Source organism: Bos indicus x Bos taurus, chromosome 3, assembly GCF_003369695.1.
Source record: "Bos indicus x Bos taurus breed Angus x Brahman F1 hybrid chromosome 3, Bos_hybrid_MaternalHap_v2.0, whole genome shotgun sequence".
Lineage (NCBI taxonomy): Eukaryota > Metazoa > Chordata > Mammalia > Artiodactyla > Bovidae > Bos > Bos indicus x Bos taurus.
The window spans coordinates 28580294-28599100 of record NC_040078.1 but is presented as its reverse complement, the minus strand read 5'-3'; the positions used below and the strand labels follow the sequence as shown (position 1 = coordinate 28599100).

The 18807-nt window shown below is 37.5% G+C and overlaps 1 protein-coding gene across 1 annotated transcript in view; it reads left to right on the top strand.

The window, feature by feature from the left end:
* Window positions 1-18807, top strand: part of SYCP1 (synaptonemal complex protein 1) — a 154555-nt gene that overhangs the window by 32931 nt on the left and 102817 nt on the right. The window contains exons 17-19 of the mRNA XM_027535954.1: window positions 16344-16438; window positions 16965-17149; window positions 18351-18418. Coding sequence (XP_027391755.1) covers window positions 16344-16438; window positions 16965-17149; window positions 18351-18418 — 348 coding nt within the window. The remainder of the gene's footprint in view (window positions 1-16343; window positions 16439-16964; window positions 17150-18350; window positions 18419-18807) is intronic.

Below are 18807 nucleotides of genomic sequence, written 5' to 3'. Positions count from 1 at the left end.
GAGTGGATTGCCATTTCCTTCTCTAGGGGAATCTTCCCAACCCAGGGATCAAACGTGGGTCTCCTGCATTGTAGACAGACGCTTTACCATCTGAGCCACCAGGGAAGGAGGGGGTTGCCATTTCCTTCTCCAGGGTAAGTAGATCATAGATGATTAAAAGTCCACCTGACCTGCCTTTTGAGAAACCTATATGCAGGTCAGGAAGCAACAGTTAGAACTGGATATAGAACAACAAACTGGTTCCAAGTAGGAAAACGAGTACGTCAAGGCTGTATATCATCACCCTGCTTATTTAACTTATATGCAGAGTACATCATGAGAAACGTTGGGCTGGAAGAAGCACAAGCTGGAATCAAGATTGCCGGGAGAAATATTAATAACCTCAGATATGCAGATGACACCACCCTTATGGCAGAAAGTGAAGAGGAACCAAAAAGCCTCTTGATGAAAGTGGAGAGTGAAAAAGTTGGCTTAAAGCTCAACATTCAAAAGACAAAGATCATGGCATCTGGTCCCATCACTTCATGGGAAATAGATGGGGAAACAATGTCAGACTTTATTTTTGGGAGCTCCCAAATCACTGCAGATGGTGACTGCAGCCATGAAATTAAAAGATGCTTATTCCTTGGAAGAAAAGTTATGACCAACCTAGATAGCATATTGAAAAGCAGAGACATTACTCTGCCAACAAAGGTCCGTCTAGTCAAGGCTATGGTTTTTCCAGTTGTCATGTATGGATGTGAGAGTTGGACTGTGAAGAAAGCTGAGCGCCGAAGAATTGATGCTTTTGAACTGTGGTGTTGGAGAAGACTCTTTAGAGTCCCTTGGACTGCAAGGAGATCCAACCAGTCCATTCTGAAGGAGATAAGCCCTGGGATTTCTTTGGAAGGAATGATGCTAAAGCTGAAACTCCAGTACTTTGGCCACCTCACGCGAAGAGTTGACTCATTAGAAAAGACTCTGATGCTGGGAGGGATTGGGGGCAGGAGGAGATGGGGACGACAGAGGATGAGATGGCTGGATGGCATCACTGACTCGATGGACGTGAGTCTGAGAGAGCTCCGGGAGTTGGTGATGGACAGGGAGGCCTGGTATGCTGCGATTCATGGGGTCCCAAAGAGTCGGACACGACTGAGTGACTGAACTGAACTGAGACAGTGAATTGGAGGAGGGAGTGTAGGCGAAAGAAATGGCTTGTGCAAGTCTTAAAAGTGTGAAAATTAGGGTATATTTGAAGCACTGATTACTATATATTAGTATACTAGTATAATATAAATATTAGTATATATCTTTAAGTCTGTATCTTAAAGAACTCAGATAGATGAGACTGGAAAAAATGTTTGGATCAGATTATGAAGGATCTTTAGGATCATGTAATATTTTAGACTATCTTTTTATTGAGTGTTTTTCAAACTTGTTCAAGTAGTAAGGCACTTGAAAGGTATGCCCTTTGTGAAATACTGTGCTCCTTTCAGAACATCATGGAGATCTTGTGGCATTTTTTCAGTTTTTTCTTAAAAACATGGCAAAGAATTATTTAGTTCCTGTTAACCTATGCCTGCTCATTTTACCTTGCTGTCATTACTGTGTCCTGTACTCCAGATATTGAAATTGTTTAACTTCTTTTACATTTTATGTTCTCCCTCTCTCACCAGCTTTTTGCTACTTCTGCTAACCAAAATTAATCTTCTACCTCCTCTCCAAACCTATTGGCTAAATTCTGCTGAACTCCTTATTGTTAAGAGTGGCTTAAGCATTACTTGTAAGTCTCCTGTGATCTTGAGTGTCTTGAGGGCAGTGTCTTACTAAATATCTTTGTAACTCTATAGTGCCCAATAGAATTTTAATAGGTGTTAAGATGAATGAATGTTTAATCTTATCATATAAACTGGAAACAACTTATTGGTAATAAATAATACTGTATGATTCTGCAGACTTATAGCCACTGAAATATATTCGTTTAAGTTACTTTTCATTGTTTCCCATCTATCCATCTATCTTCCACTTGTTTTTCTCTTTGTTTCAGCTTAGATATCTTCTACTGACCTGTTATCTAACCCTGCCTTCTACTGTGTCAAATTGCTTTTAAACTCATTTATTGAATCCTTAACTTTAATCATATGTCTTCCTTCTAAAATTTCCATTTAATTATTTTTCTAAAGATTTCATTTCTCTGGTTAACTTCTCTTTTAAAAGTGACATTTCATCCTTTTTGAATATATTAGTCATTGATATTTTATAGTTCTCTTTTTACTTCAACATCTGGCTCACCTTTTGATCTGTTTCTTTTTTAAAAACATGGTAAAATACATATAACATAAAATTTACTATCTTAATCATTTTTAAGTGTATGGCTCAGTGGCACAGATACATTCACATTGTTAGGCAGTCATCAGTAGTATTTATCTCCAGAACTCTTCATCTTGCAAAATTGCTGTATCCATTAAGCAGTAACTTCCCATTTCCTCCTCCCCTCAGCCCTTGGTGACCTCCATTCTACTTTCTATTCCTTTTTAATCTTACTTTTTAGTGATTTGTCCTTATCTTTTGATGTGTCCAGTAATTTTTTGATTGAATTCCGTACATTGTTATAAGAAAAGTTACAGGCGCTGGCTGATGTTGTCTTCTGTTTGCTAGGGAGAAATTGGGCTGATTATTGTAATCCAATTAGAGGCTAGCTGAATGAAGGGAAATAGTCAAGTTTATGAGGTTTTTTTGAGTCTTCAATTTTGTTTATTCAGCTCTTTGAGACCTGTAAGACTATGCTATTTTAAAAAACTTATTTACTTTTAATTGAAGGATAATTGCTTTGCAGTATTGTGTTGGATTTTGCCATATATTAACATGGATCAACCATAGGTATATCCCCTTTCTCTTGGGGATGGGAGGTGGGTCCTGCCGTTCTAGGTTGTCACATATATGCTGTCTATTTTAATCCCCTGGAAACAGCCCTTTGCTGGGACCAAGCGAGCATTTAGGCCTCTTGCTCATGCCTAGAATCAGTAGATGTCAGCTAAATTTTGTCAGTTGACTTATTAGGACGTATCTTTTAGGAATCTTAGCCTTACTTTAGTCCTTTTTGTTTAGATTTGTTCTGTGTTTACTAGTTATTTTCAGCATGAAGGTTGGTCTGTTACCAACTACTTCATTCTCCCTGGAACTATCCATTTAAATTAATTATGATCAGCTAATTCTTATTTTTAATATTTTCTTCAGTTCAGTTCAGTCGCTCGGTTGTGTTTGACACTTTGCGACCCTATTGACTGCAGCATGCCAGCCTTTCCTGTCCATAACCAACTGCCGGAGCTTGCTCAAACTGATGTCCTTTGAGTTGGTGATGCCATCCAATTATCTCATCCTCTGTTGTCCCCTTCTCCTGCCTTCAGTCTTACCAGCATCAAGGTCTTTTGCAGTAAGTCAGTTCTTCACATCAGGTTGCCAAAGTACTGGAGCTTCAGCTTCAGCATCAGTCCTTCCAATGAATATTCAGGATTGATTTCCTTTAGGATTGATTGGTTTGATCTCCTTGCAGACCAAGGGATTCTCAAGAGTCTTCTCCAACACCACAGTTCAAAAACATCAGTTCTTCGGTGCTTAGCTTTCTTTAGTCCAACTCTCCGGTAGTCTATATGTGACTACTGGAAAAATGATAGCTTTAACTAGACAGATCTTTGTTGGCAAAGTAATGTCTCTGTTTTTTAATATGCTGTCTAGGTTGATAATAGCTTTTCTTCCAAGGAGTAAGCGTCTTTTAATGTCATGGCTGCAGTCACCATCTGCAGTGATTTTGGAGCCCAAGAAAATAAAGTCTGTGGCTGTTTCTGTTGTTTCCCCATCTATTTTCCATGAAGTGATGAGACCGGATTCCATGATCTTAGTTTTCTGAATGTTGAGTTTTAAGCCAACTTTTTCACTCTCCTCTTTCACTTTCATCAAGAAGCTCTTTAGTTCTTAGTTTTCTGCCGTAAGTGTGGTGTCATTGGCATATCTGAAGTTATTGATACTTCTCCTGGCAGTCTTGATTCCAGCTTGTGCTTCATCCAGCCTGGCATTTCACATGATGTATGCTGCATATAAGTTAAATAAGCAGGGTAACAGTATACAGCCTTGATGTACTCCTTTCTCGATTTGGAACCAGTCTGTTGTTCCATGTCCAGTTCTAACTATTGCTTCTTGATTGATTTGCGGATATTGAAGAATCCTTGCATCCCTGGGATAAAGCCCACTTGGTCATGGTGTATGATCTTTTTAATGTGTTGTTGGATTCTGATTGCTAGAATTTTGTTTAGGATTTTTGCATCTATGTTCATCAGTGATATTGGCCTATAGTTTTCTTTTTTTGTGGCACTAACTATTGCTTCTTGACCTGCATACAGATTTCTCAGGAGGCAGGTGAGGTAGTCTGGTATTCCCATCTCTTTAAGATTTTTCCACAGTTTGTTGTGATCCCCACGGTCAAGGGCTTTGGCGTAGTCAATGAAGCAGAAGTAGATGTTTTTCTGGAACTTTCTTGCTTTTTCAGTGATCCAGTGGATGTTGGCAATTTGATCTCTGGTTTCTCTGGCTTTTCTAAATCCAGCTGGCCCATCTGGAAGTTTATGGTTCACATATGGTTGAAGCCTGACATGGAGAATTTTGAGCATTACTTTGCTAGCATGTGAGATGAGTATAATTGTGTGATAGTTTGAACATTCTTTGGCATTGCCTTTCTCTGGGATTGGAATGAAACCTGACCTTTTCCAGTCCTGTGGCACTGCTGAGTCTTCCAAATTTGCTGGCATATTGAGTGCAGCACTTTCACAGCATCATCCTTTTGGATTTGAAATAGCTCAACTGGAATTCCATCACCTCCACTAGCTTTATTTGTAGTGATGCTTCCTAAGGCCCACTTGACTTCGCATTCCACGATGTCTGGCTGTAGGTGAGTGATGACACCATTGTGGTTATCTGGGTCATGATCTTTTTTTGTATAGTTCTTCTGTATTCTTGCCATCTCTTCTTAATATCTTCTGCTTCTGTTAAGTCCATACCATTTCTGTCCTTTATTGGGCCCATCTTTGCATGAAATGTTCCCTTGGTATCTCTAATTTTCTTGAAGAGATCTCTAGTCTTTCCCATTCTATTGTTTTTCTCTATTTCTTTGCATTGATCACTGAGAAAGGCTTTCTTATTTCTCCTTGCTATTCTTTGGAACTCTGAATTCAAATGGGTATGTCTTTCCTTTTCTCCTTTGCCTTTAGCTTCTCTTTTTTCAACTATTTGTAAGGCCTCCTCAGACAGCCATTTTGCACTTTTTTTTCTTGGGGATGGTCTTGATCACTGCCTCCTGTACAGTGTCACTAATTTCTGTCCATAGTTCTTCAGGAACTTTCTCTATCAGATCTAATCTCTGGAATCTGTCAATTCTACTATATAATCGCAAGGGATTTGACTTAGATCATACATAATGGTCTAGTGGTTTTCCTTACTTTTCTTCAATGTAAGTCTGAATTTGGCAATATGGAGATAATTTTGCAAGAAAATAATAATAATTTCTTGTTGTTACCTAATTTTTGTCACTTGCCAATACTTGTCTGCTAAAGAGTATCAGTGATCAGAGATTTAAGAAAAAAATTTAAGGGGAGAAAAATTTGACTCTTTTTCTCTGTTTATTAAGAGTGATATACTTTTAAATAGGATTCTGTTTGGAGGGGGTTTGGATCTTTTTCATGAGGCTACATATCAGTCATACGTGATTAAACTCATTACTTTTTTTCATTCTTTTATCAGTGTTGGCTTTTCTGCTTGTCTTGACTTCTGTTGTTCCTCTCCTTTCCAAACTTTGAATTGGAAACCCTTGCTCTTCATACATAGCATATAAAATTTTTTTCTTCCTCAACATATTTATGCAAGTTTTCTTTACCTTTTTGCTTTAGCAAATTTGAGGTCTCTGCTTCCTTGCTGTCCTTTTGAATGTAAGCTCTACATTGTCTTACAATACATGTATAATGGAGTTAGAAGGCAGTTGGAAACTTTGTTTTGGATATATATTAGCACTTTCAAATCATTACTCGATAATTTATCCATTCAACTTTTATTAACCTCCTTTCTGTTCTGTGCCAGGCACAAAGCTAGTTATGGGGAATGCAGTTGCTTATTATTGCATCCTTGCTTTCTGGAAGAGAATTCTATTTCCAATATATCAAGGAGTTTTATAATGAATGGATATTGACTCAATATCCACAAAAATATCAATAAAAATAAAATACTTTTTAGGGGGCATATATTGAGATATCATATTTTTTCCTTTGTTAGTGATTAGGTTTTTTTTTTTTGGCTTTTTTTAAAATTTTATTTTATTTTTAAACTTTACATAATTGTATTAGTTTTGCCAAATATCAAAAGGAATCCATCACAGGTATACATGTGCTCCCCATCCTGAACCCTCCTCCCTCCTCCCTCCCCATACCATCCCTCTGGGTCGTCCCAGTGCACTAGCCCCAAGCATCCAGTATCGTGCATTGAACCTGGACTGGCATCTCGTTTCATACATGATATTTTACATGTTTCAATGCCATTCTCCCAAATCTTCCCACCCTCTCCCTCTCCCACAGAGTCCATAAGACTGTTCCAGTGATTAGTTTTTAATGTTATTTTCTAATGTTAAACCTACTTTTCTAATGTTAACTTTTTATCTCTGATTATAAATCTACTTTTATTATTATTTTATATGTTGTGGACAGGATCTGATGTGAACATGAATCATGTCTTTTCCCAGTGTGTCCTGGCAACTGTCACCTTGCTAAGAGGTTGGGTTGGAAATGGAGGGTCTAGAGCCACAGTCAAGTGTGAGCCAGGGCTTCTTTTCTCAGTGGCCGACATTACCCTGTTGGAGGCAGGGTCAGGTCTCCACTTGCTCACACAGAAGCTCTAAGAGTTGGGTCTGAGCCATCTTTGTTCATTCTAGGTGTGTGCTCTCTTCCCTCCCAGCACTGGCACCCTTACCTCATATGGAGCAGTTCTGGAGCAAGAGGGGCCAGTGCAGGTGCTTGATGTTGGTCTGAGTGTGGGTCGTGGCATCCCTGATTACAGTTAGAGTCTGGACTGCTTTTAATGCACTGCCTCTGTGAGTACCATTAATAGCTGCCCCTGCCTCTTCAGACACTTTTCTAGGTCTGAACTGCCTTTGCAACCCTCACCCTAGTTTGGAGTTGGGCTGCAGAGCTGGCAGGCATGGCTGATGTGGGTCTGGGTGCAGGCTATGGTGGTGTCAGCTGTAGTCAGAGTCTGGTACTACTTTTGATACATTGCTACTGTAAGCGCTGGTAATGGATGCACCTCCCTATTCAGATATTGTTTTGTGTCTGGGCTGGTATAGTCCCTCACAACTGAGCATGGTCCTCAGCCACAGCAACTCTTTCCCTAATGTGGAGTTGTGTTGCAAAGCACACAAGGCCTGAGCAATCACTTGGCTCAGGCTGGGTGGCACATTGTGGAAGTTACGGGAAGCAAGCTAGAGTCCAGTGCAAATTCAGTTTGCTTTCTCTGCCTTGTTTCAGGAGTACGAAAATGTTACACCTCTCTTCATGATTTGAATCTAGGTTTCTTACAGTCACCTTGTTAGTCTCACTGGTTTTCTAACCAGTTTGGGTGACTTGTTTTCCTGCTTTTGGACCTGAGGGCTAGTATACCCAAAATGTGATTTGAACTGCTCATCTCTCAAGGAGGATTCCCTTCTTCTTCCATGTTGCCTCATGGGGCAGAGGTCCTGATCTGATTGCTTCTCTTCTCTTCCTGCTGGATTCCATCTTACAGCTTTAGATGTACAAGGAAAAAAATGGATGCCATTTTTAGAAAAAAAAAAAGAAAAATGGATGCCATTTTTCACTTAGTTTTCAGTGAGTATCATTCTGCATATAGATGTATTTTTGATGTATTCCTGGTGGGGAGGTAAGTTTCATGTCCTCCTGCTCTTATCATTTTGATCTTAATCTCTCCCCTTAATTCTTAGATCTTTAATTTGGGTCCTATTCTTTCTGCCTTGAAGAGAAATACTTAGAATATCCTTTAGTGGAAATATGTTTGTGATGATCTCTCTCCTGTTTGTCTGAACATTTGTTTGTTCATTCTCATCTGAAAGGATTTTTTTGTTTGGTATATAGTTCTGGTTGGCACACTGTATATTTAAACTATTTTGTTTTAGCACAGTGAAGGTAGTATTTGCTTTCTTTTGGTTTCCTTTGTATTACTTGTCAAACTAACTGTTGAACATTTGAAGATAAGTTATCCTTCCCCTCTCTTGGGTTTTTTCAGATTTGCTTTGTTTTTGATATTTTAGCATTTTCAGTATGATATGATATATGCTTAATTTTATTTTATAGTTTCTTAAATCTGTAAATTAATGTCTTTTATTATTGCTTTTCTTCAGGCATTATATTTGTTCTATTCTCTGTTTATTCTCCTTTTTGAAATTTGAATAAAACTCATGCTAATTTTCCCTGTCTTTTGTTACTATTAATTTCTTTTCTATCTTTTCACAGTTTTGCCTTTCTGTGCCTTATTCTAGATGATTTCGTTGGCCCATCTTGTCATTCACTAATTCTGTTTTTGTTTCTCATCCACTGAACTCTTTCAGTTTTAGTTATTAGATGTTTATTGTAAGATATTATTCTTATTTTTAAGATCTGCTATTCTACTTTATGTAATTTTATTTCTTATTTAATTTAAGCTTTTTATTCTTTAAATATACTAAGAATAGCTATTTATAGTTTCTTTCTGATAATTCTTTATCCTAAATATTTGTCTTTTTTTCTGATAAATTTTAGTCCAGATTTTGTTTTATTTATTCAGCCTTATTTCATTGGGTACCTTTTTGTCTTTGACTACATTTAAAAAAAATTATGTTGGAGTATAGTTGCTTTACAGCATTGTGTTATTTTCTACTGTAGAGCAAAGTGAATCAGCCATATGTGTACATAATCTCCTCTTTTTTGGATTTCCTTCCTGTATAGGCCGCTTGAGAGCATTGAGTAGAGTTACCTGTCCTGTACAGTAGGTTCTCATTATGCTAAGTCACTTCAGTGGTGTCCGACTCTGTGCGACCCCATAGATGGCAGCCCACCAGGCTCCCCCGTCCCTGGGATTCTTCAGGCAAGAACACTGGAGTGGGCTGCCATTTCCTTCTCCAATGCATGAAAGTGAAAAGTGAAAGTGAAGTCTCTCAGTTGTGTCCGACTCTTAGCGACCCCATGGATTGCAGCCTAACAGGCTCCTCCGTCCATGGGATTTTCCAAGCAAGAGTACTGGAGTGGGGTGCCATTGCCTTCTCTGAGGTTCTCATTAGTATCTATTTTATTCATAGTTGACTACATGTTTATTATTTTTCTTGAAAAATTTTTTTCAAGCAAAACTTTCTCTTATTAGTATAATAAGGCCTGCCTGTATGTAGGTAGTTTAGCTTCCTCTTTGGAGGATTCTTATTTGCTTTTACCATGTGCATGGTGGCTCTACCCATCTTAAGTCAATTTCATGGCTTGGGATTAATTGGACGACTCAGATGATGTAAACCTGTGCTGCAGATTTGCTTGAGGGTTTGTTTATTTTTGCTTCATCCATTATGTAATGATTGTCCTAGCTTACTGTACAAAACTGCATTTAAAATCAAACCCCATACCTGCCAGAGATGCTCGGAGGCCTCAAACAAAACCTTGTATGCACCAGGACCCAGAGACCCCACAGAGACTGAGCCAGACCTGCCTTTGAGTGTCTCCTGCAGAGGCACAGGTCAGCAGTGGCCTGCCATGGGGACAGGGCCTCTGGCTGTAGCAGACCTGGGAGCCATGGTGTGTGGTGTAAGTTGTCTTGGAGGAGGTCGCCATTAGTCCCACTGTAGAGCCACCAAGCAGATAACCCATAAACTGGAGAAAAATTATACCAAAGAAGTTCTCCAACCGTTGAAAAGTTCTAGGGCCCATAAAAGATTCCCCAACTTGGAAATCTGGCAAAGGGACTGAGAACCCCCCAGGGAATTTGACTTTGAAGGCCAGTGGGATTTGATTATAGAACTTCCACAGGACTGGGGAAACAGACTCTTGGAGGGCACAAAACCTTGTGTGCACAAGGACCCAGGAAAAAGGAGCAGTGACTGCACAAGAGACTGAGCCAGACTTGACTGTGAGTTTCCAGGAGTCTCAGGCCGAGGCATAGGTTGACAGTGGCCTGCAGTGGAGTCAGGGGCACTGACTACAATAGTCCTGGGAGCCGGTATGCTTTAGCGTAAGTCTTTTTGAAGGAGGTCGCCATTACCATCATTACCCCTACCATAGTTTGGCCTCAGGCCAAACTACAGGGAGAGAACACAGCTCCACCCATCAACAGAAAATTGGGTTAAAGATTTATAGAGCATGGCCCCGCCCATCAGAGCAAGATCCAGATTCCCTCACAACCAGTCCCTCCCATCAGGAAGCTTCTACAGGCCCCTTATCCTTATCCATCAGAAGGCAGACAGAATGAAAACCACAATCACAGAAAACCAAGCAAACTAATCATATTGATCACAGTCTTGTCTAACTCAATGAAGCTATGAGCCAACCTGTGTAGGGCTATCCAAGACAGATCATGGTGGAGAGTTCTGACGAAACATGGTCCACTAGAGAAGGGAATGGCAAACCACTTCAGTGTTCTTGCCTTGAGAAATCCATTAACAGGATGAAAAGGCAAAAAGATATGACACTTCCCAGGTTGGTTGCTGCCCAGTATGCTACTGGAGAAGAGTAGAGAAATAGCTCCAGAAAGAATGAAGAGGCTGAACCAAAGCGAAAACAAAGCCCAGTTCTGGATGTGACTGGTGAAGGAAGTAAAGTCCGATGCTGTAAAGAACAATATTATATAGGAACCTGGAATGGTAGGTCCATGAATCAAAGTAAATTGGAAGTGGTCAAACAGGAGATGAATAGCATGAACATCGACATTTTAGGAATCAGTAAACTAAAATGGACTGGAATGAGCAAATTTAATCCAGATGACCATTATATCTACTACTGTGTGCAAGAATCCCTTAGAAGAAACGGAGTAACCCTCATAGTCAACAAGAGAGTCTGAAATGCAGTATTGGGTGCAGTCTCAAAAATGACAGAATGATCTAATGTTCGTTTCTAAGGCAAACCATTCAATATCACAGTAATCCAAGTCTGTGCTCCAGTCACTAATGCCAAAGAAACTGAACAGTTCTATGATGACCTACAAGACCTTCTAGAACTAACACCAAACAGAAAACATGTTCTTTTCATCATAGGGGACTGGAATGCAAAAGCAGGAAGTCAAGAGATACCTGGAGTAACAGGGAAGTTTGGCCTTGGAGTACAAAATGAAGCAGGGCAAAGGCTAACAGAGTTTTGCCAAGAGAACAGACTAGTCATAGAAAACACCCTCTTCCATCAACATAAGAGACGACTCTACACATGGACATCACCAGATGGTCAATACTGAAATCAGATTGATTATATTTGCAGCTGAAGATGGAGAAGCTACAGTCAGCAAAAACAAGACTGAGAACTGACTGGCTCAGATCATGAACTCCTTATTGAAAAATTCAGACTTATATTGAAGAAAGTACTGAAAATCACTAAGGCCATTCAGGTATGACCTAAATAAAAATCCTTATGATTATACAGTGGAAGTGACAAACAGATTCAAGGGATTAGATCTGATAGAATGTCTGAAGAAATATGGACAGAGGTTCGTGATTTTGTATGGGAAGTGATGGTTAAAACCATCCCCAAGAAAAAGAAATGAAAAAAGGCTGAGGAGGGCTTACAAATAGCTAAGGAAAGAAGAGATGTGAAAGGCAAAGAAGAAAAGGAAAGATATATCCATCTGAATGCAGAGTTCCAGTGAATAGAAGAGATAAGAAAGCCTTCCTAAGTTATCAGTGCAAAGAAATGGAAAAAAAACAATAGAATGGGAAAGACCAGAGGTAGGAAAGACTCTTCAAGAACATTAGAGATACCAAGGGAATATTTCATGTAAAGATGAGCATGATAAAGGACAGAAATGGTATGGACCTAACAGAAACAGAAGCTATTAAGAAGAGGTGGCAAGAACTATACCAATAAGATCTTATGACCCAGATAACCATAATGATGTGATCACTCACCTAGAGCCAGACATTTTGGAATGTGAAGTCAAGTGGGCCATCACTACAAATAAAGCTAGTGGAGGTGATGGAATTCCAGTTGAGCTATTTCAAATCCTAAAAGATGATGCTGTGAAAGTGCTGCACTCAATATGCCAGCAAATTTGGAAAACTCAGCAGTGGCCACAGGACTGGAAAAGGTCACTTTTCATTCCAATCCCAAAGAAAGGCAATGCCAAAGAATGTTCAGACTACCGTACAATTACAGTCATCTCACACGCTAGCAAAGTAATGCTCAAAGTTCTCCAAGCCAGGCTTCAACAGTACATGAACTGAGAATTCCCTTGTGTTCATGCTGGATTTAGAAAGGCAGAGAAGCCAGAAATCAAATTGCCAACATCCATTGGATCATAGAAAAGCAATGGAATTCCAGAAAAATATCTGCTTCATTGACTATGCTAAAGCCTTTGACTGTTGGGTCACAACAAACTGTGGAAAATTCTTAAGAGATGGGAATACCAGACCACCTTACCTGCCTCCTGAGAAATCTGTATGCAGGTCCAGAAGCAACAGTTAGAACTGGACATGGAACAATGGACTGGTTCCAAATTGGGAAAGGAGTACATCAGGCTTATGTTGTCATCCTGCCTATTTAACTTCTATGCAGAGTACATCATGCAAAATGCTGGGCTGGATGAAGTGCAAGCTGGAATCAAGATTGCTGAGAGAAATATCAATAACCTCAAATATGCAGATGACACCACTCTTATGGTAGAAAGTGAAGAGGAACTAAAGAGCCTCTTGATGAAGGTAAAAGAGGAGAGTGAAAAAGCTGGCTTAAAACTCAGCATTCAAAAAACTGAGATCATGACATCCAGTCTCATCACTTCATGGCAGATAGATGGGCAATCAATGGATACAGTGACAGACTTTATTTTCTTGGACTCCAAAATCACTGCAGATGGTGACTGTAGCCATGAAATTAAAAGACGCTTGCTTCTTGGAAGAAAGCTATGACCAACCTAGACAGCATATTAAAAAGCAGAGCTTTACTTTGCACAGGAAGATCCGTATAGTCAAAACTATGGTTTTTCCAGTAGTTATGTATGGATGTGAGAGTTGGGACCATAAAGAAAGCTGAATGCCGTAGAATTGATGCTTTTGAACTGTGGTGTTGGAGAAAACTCTTGAGAGTCCCTTGAACTGTAGGGAGATCAAACCAGTCAATCCTAAAGGAAATCAGTTTTGAATATTCATTGGAAGGACTGATGCTGAAATCTCAATACTTTGGCCACTTGATGTGAAGAACTGACTCATTTGGAGAGACCCAGAAGCTCCAAAAGATTGAAGGCAGGAGTAGAAGGGGACAACAGAGGATGTGATGGTTGGATGGAGTCATGACTCGATGACCATGAGTTTGAACAGGCTTCAGGTTTGCTAATGGACAGGGAAGCCTGGCGTGCTGCAGTCCACAGGGTTGTAAAGAGTAGGACACAACTGAGCGACTGAACTGAACTGAACTTACTGTACAAAGGTTTAATTCTTGAACTTCTTACCTTATACAGTCTTTGAGTTTTCATATTTTTTTCTCACTTCATCATAATTTCAGATCAAAATCCAGCTTTGCCAGGACTTGTGAATTCCTTGAGGCAAAAGCAGTTTTTGTGCTTATGGTATTTCTCCAAGTTTCTATTTTGCCTTCACTTTGTGACCATTAATTTCATTATTTTTTCAGGAGTTTAATGATTTTAATGTTCTTAATAATTGATCCTGAATTTTTTATTCCCTTTTAAAGGTGTGTTTGTTTAAAATGACATACCTCACTATTACTCCAATAGAGTTTTCAGTTTCAATTTTATATGTCATTTCTACATAAGTTTTAGTTTTTGGATATCTTCCTTATTTCTTTTACCTTTTTTGTTTTTAATTAAAAAAAATCTTTTGGCTGTGCTGCATAGCATGTGGAATCTTCGTTCTCTGATCTGGGTTTGAGTCTGTGTCTCTTGCATTGGAAGCATGGAGTCTTAATCACTGGACAACTGGCAAAATTCCTTCTTTTAGTTTTTAAAAATGATACACAATACTTTTTTTTTTTAATCCAGTAATTACAGCCAGTAATCCTAACATCTGAAATCTTGCAATCAGGTCAAAGTTTGTCTTTTTTCTGCTGACTTTTCTTGTAGTAGTATTCTGTTTACTCTTGTGGTTTTGATTGTGAAGTCCTATAATTTCATCTGTCGAAATTCTTTAAGGGCTGAATTAGAGGTATATTTTTACAGAGAAAATTTACTTTTATAGCTTCCAGGATTCTGGGGGAACTTAGGGGAACTTCAAATTAAGTTTTGGCTTAGAGATTTTTAGTATTTTTAAGCAGCATATATTCTGTTCCCACACATGCCTAACTACTAGTTTGTGATTATGATTTCTCAGAGGAGACACTTATTAATAGACCATTATAAATAGTATTGTAATAGATAGTCTTTAGTTATCATTTCCCTCTCTCCAGATATTCTTTTCCTAGAACTGGAGCACTAACCCCTTCATTTCTACACAGATTTTGAGATTGGAATTTTTTAAAAATATGTCTGAAACATTATTCTGTTGCTTGACATCCTTTATTGTTTTTCATGACTTAGAAAGCAAATACTTCTGAACAAGTTGTGTGAATCCTATTATGACTTTATCATTATTTTTCCAATCATATCTGTATAGCAGATATTATGATTTCTTTCTTGTGCTTTGTTTCATGCTGTTGAGATACATTTCTAGACTTCAGAATGTTTATCCTATCTCTCTGTTTTTTGACTTTCTATATGCTCTTTTGTATCTCTTGTGATTTTCTTTTCCTCCCTCAGCTCCTGTTACTCTTGTTAATTGTTACTGGCTTTCAAATGTTTTAACTCAGCTGTCACTTTCTGCAAGCCTTCCTTGAACTTTCCCTCTCCTATGTCTGTCTCCCCTTACTTCTAACACTTATTGGTCTTATTAGGCTTAGGTACCACCTCTGTATTTATTCCCAGAATTGCTCATGAGTACTCATCAGCACTTATTTTTGATTCTTTGCCTGCCTGCCAAGTAGTTGCACTTTCTGTATACATCATATCATCATCCCATCATCATAATAGTATTTAACATTTTACTATATGCTAGACACTGTGATTAAATGTTTTAAGTTGCGTTATCTTGTGTAATCCTAATAGGAACTCCTTGAAATATCATTACCTGTCATTTTCCATGTGGGAAAGGTAGGGAGCAGTTGGTTAAGTGTGCCCATGTGTAGGTAGCTAGTAAAAGGAAATAGAATAATTTGAACCCAGGGATGAGCATGAGTTTCTTACTGTTTGTGTTTTTATGAGATTTAGAAGTGAATGCACACAGATAAAGCATAAAAATAGCACCTGACACTTAGGATTTAGTAAATACTAGCTATCAGGTGAAGTTATTTGATTTTTTTCATAGTATATAAATAAGTAAATGTAATAATTTAGAAAAATATAAAATCAGAATAGTAAATGATAAAATCATGAGCAATTTCACCATTAGGAGATAAATTGCTTTTGAACTTTCTGTGTGTTCTTTCACATGTACTATTTATATAAATGCTGTTTTTAACTTGCTCTTTTTATTCTATATTTTATGGATGTCCAAATTAGTAATAAATAAACAGCTACATCATCATTTACAGTGGCTACATGGTATATCATTGTATCACCATAGTCTAATTTGTCTCTCTTTGAATATTAAGGTTGTTTCCTAATACATGGGTGAGTGAGTGAGTGATAGTCCCTCAGTCATGTCCTACTCTTTGTGACTCCATGGACTGTAGCCCACCAGGCTCCTCCGTCCATGCATTTCTTCAGGCAAGAATACTAGAGTGGTAGCCATTCCCTTTTCCAGGGGATCTTCCCGACCTAGGGATTGAACTCGGATCTCCTGCATTTTAAGCAGATTCTTTACTGTCTGAGCCACCGGGGAAGTGCTTCCAGTGGTTAGCTATTACTAAAAAATGTAGCACTAAAACCCCTATATGTTCACCTTTGAGTGCTTGGGCAATAACAATTTTGATGGTCAACAAAAGTTGATGATGACCAATATTAGTGAATCTATATTTGCATAATTCTCCCTCATTTTGGAGTATGTAATGTATGAAAAAATAATTGTTACAAATAATTTGTTTTCTTGGTTTGTATTTTCTATTAAGTAAATGTCTATTTACAACTTTCTCTTTTAGAATTACAGAATGAAAACTTAAAAGAATCAAATGAGAAGCAGGATCATCTGACATCAGAACTAGAAGATATTAAAATGTCTTTGCAAAGAAGTGTGGTATGATTTAAAAACTGATTAATTTCTAACTCTCATACCATCAATCAGTCAACAAATACTTATTGAATGCTAATACTATGTACAAGGCTTTGAAGCTTCAAATAGAGAATATAGAATCTCTAAGTGCTTGTAGTATAAAGACATTTGATAAAACACATCAAAAGTATAACTAAAATGCAAGACTATGCTAGGTATCAACATGATTCAGGCAAAAATTCTACAATATATCTAAGAATTGAAAGAACACTATGGGCTGGATTGGTTAGGAAGACTCCATGGATAGTCTAGGACTATAAATGGGCTCTGGAGCAATGGTGAATTGAAATGAGCAGTGGGTGGGGCACTCCAGATTGGTCAGTGTGGAGTAGAAGAGGGTGAGATGGTAAGGAGAGACCGGGGTCAGAGGGGTAGTAGGGTGGGGGTAAGGGGTGAGAGGCAGCAAATTATAGAAAGCAGATGAATTCAACTTTTTTTTTCTTCTTAAGCTCTTGGTTCATAGCTTTTGTTTGTATTTTATTTCATTTAGAACACTCAAATGGCTTTAGAGGAAGATTTGCAGATAGCAACCAAAAATATATATCAACTCACTGGAGAAAAAGAAGCTCAAATGGAAGAATTTAATAAAGCTAAAGCTGCCCATTCATCTATGGTTACTGAACTTAAAACTACTATCTGCAACTTGAAAAAATTATTGACAACAGAACAGCAAAGGTAAAGTCACTGCTTATTTAGCTGAATAAAAAACAATTTACTTCTAATATTCAGTGCCATTTTCTATTCATTATCAACTGACTTGTAATTCCTATAATAACTGTAACCAAGTATCTTTTTGTATATAAAGTGGGAACACATTTAAAGAGTTTGTATTGGGTAAGCAGGTATCCTAGGAAAAGAGAGAAGGTATTCTCTAGGATAGTTCCTGTGCATGCTTTTCATAGAGTTAAGCAATATAGATAAGCTCATAAGGACTGATGCAGTGATATGACATATTTAGTTAAAGGGTGGGTTATTATATAAAAATAACTTCCTAGATTGTTGATTATCTTACTGGGGTCTGTAACTTTCATTCTGATATATAAATTTAGCAACTAGCCTGGTCCAAAGTAGGTACTCAGACATTTTAAATGAAAATGAATATAGTTAGATATATATAAAATATTGATTTGTATTTCATTTAAATTGTTTTTCTAAAACTTGAGTTGAAAACCTCATCTGTTTTTTGCTACTTTGTATTAAGGAAATGTTTATACAAAGTTGTGTTATGAGGCCTACATAGTTATCTTTGACCCATTAGTCTGAAGGATGAAAGAACAAGCTTCTCTATGAAGTCTTGACCTAGGCCCAGCAGAGTTTCTTCTCTACTGCTTATGTATGGTGAGGGAAGAAGAGCTAGATTTTCTGGCCCATTTACTCTTGTGTATTCTTGATTGACCTATCCAGGTGATTTTCAGATTTTCAACTTTTAAGTGACCTTATATGTCATTTGTCTTATAGATGAGGAAATGGAAAACTAGAGGAGTTAAGTGAATTGTGTAATTCTCATATTTATATTGTTCCTAAGGCAGAATTCAGTACAATAGTAGTTATATACTCAATCTCCTTCAAAATTCTAGGATGTATTAATTTGATTATCATCAATAGCTAAGAGATAAATCATGATGATAAGCTGTGAGGTTTTACGTAGATTGAATTAATATACAACTATGTATGTATATTAGTAATATCTTATTTTGATATGTTACAGTATCCAGCCAAAGTAGATTGTCAAGAAATGTGTAATAATTGAATGAATGAATCATAATAAACTATGTCATTGCTAAATTGCACCAGTTTTAATTACTAGATGAATTATGACTAAAAAAATATTTTACATTGATTTTACATTTTACATTGAACTAATATGTTTTACAAGATTGGAAAAAAGTGAAGATGAATTGAAAATACTTACCATGAAACTTCAGAAGAAATCAAGTGAACTGGGTAAGTTTTAGAGAATAACATATGTACCTGATAATATTAGACAATTTTAAAACCATCAACATTATTTCAGAATAAAATATAGTTTCTCCTCTGTCATTTACCAATAGTGATTATTTGATAACTATTAATTTGATTTTTGAAAGAGAAATTTAAATCTTAAGACTTATTCAGATTCATTATGCAGCTCATAAGTATCAAGAATTGTAAGGAGCCTAAGAGATATTTTTGTAGTTTTTTTCTTATTTTAGGATCCAGGGATCTTAATAATTCTTAATGGGAAATGTCTATTACATTTTAATTGAATTTTGAAGTTTCATTGAGTAGTCATGTTGGATTATGAACTATTTACAGGAAACTGTGCCCCTGTTTTATCACATGGTATTGTTAAT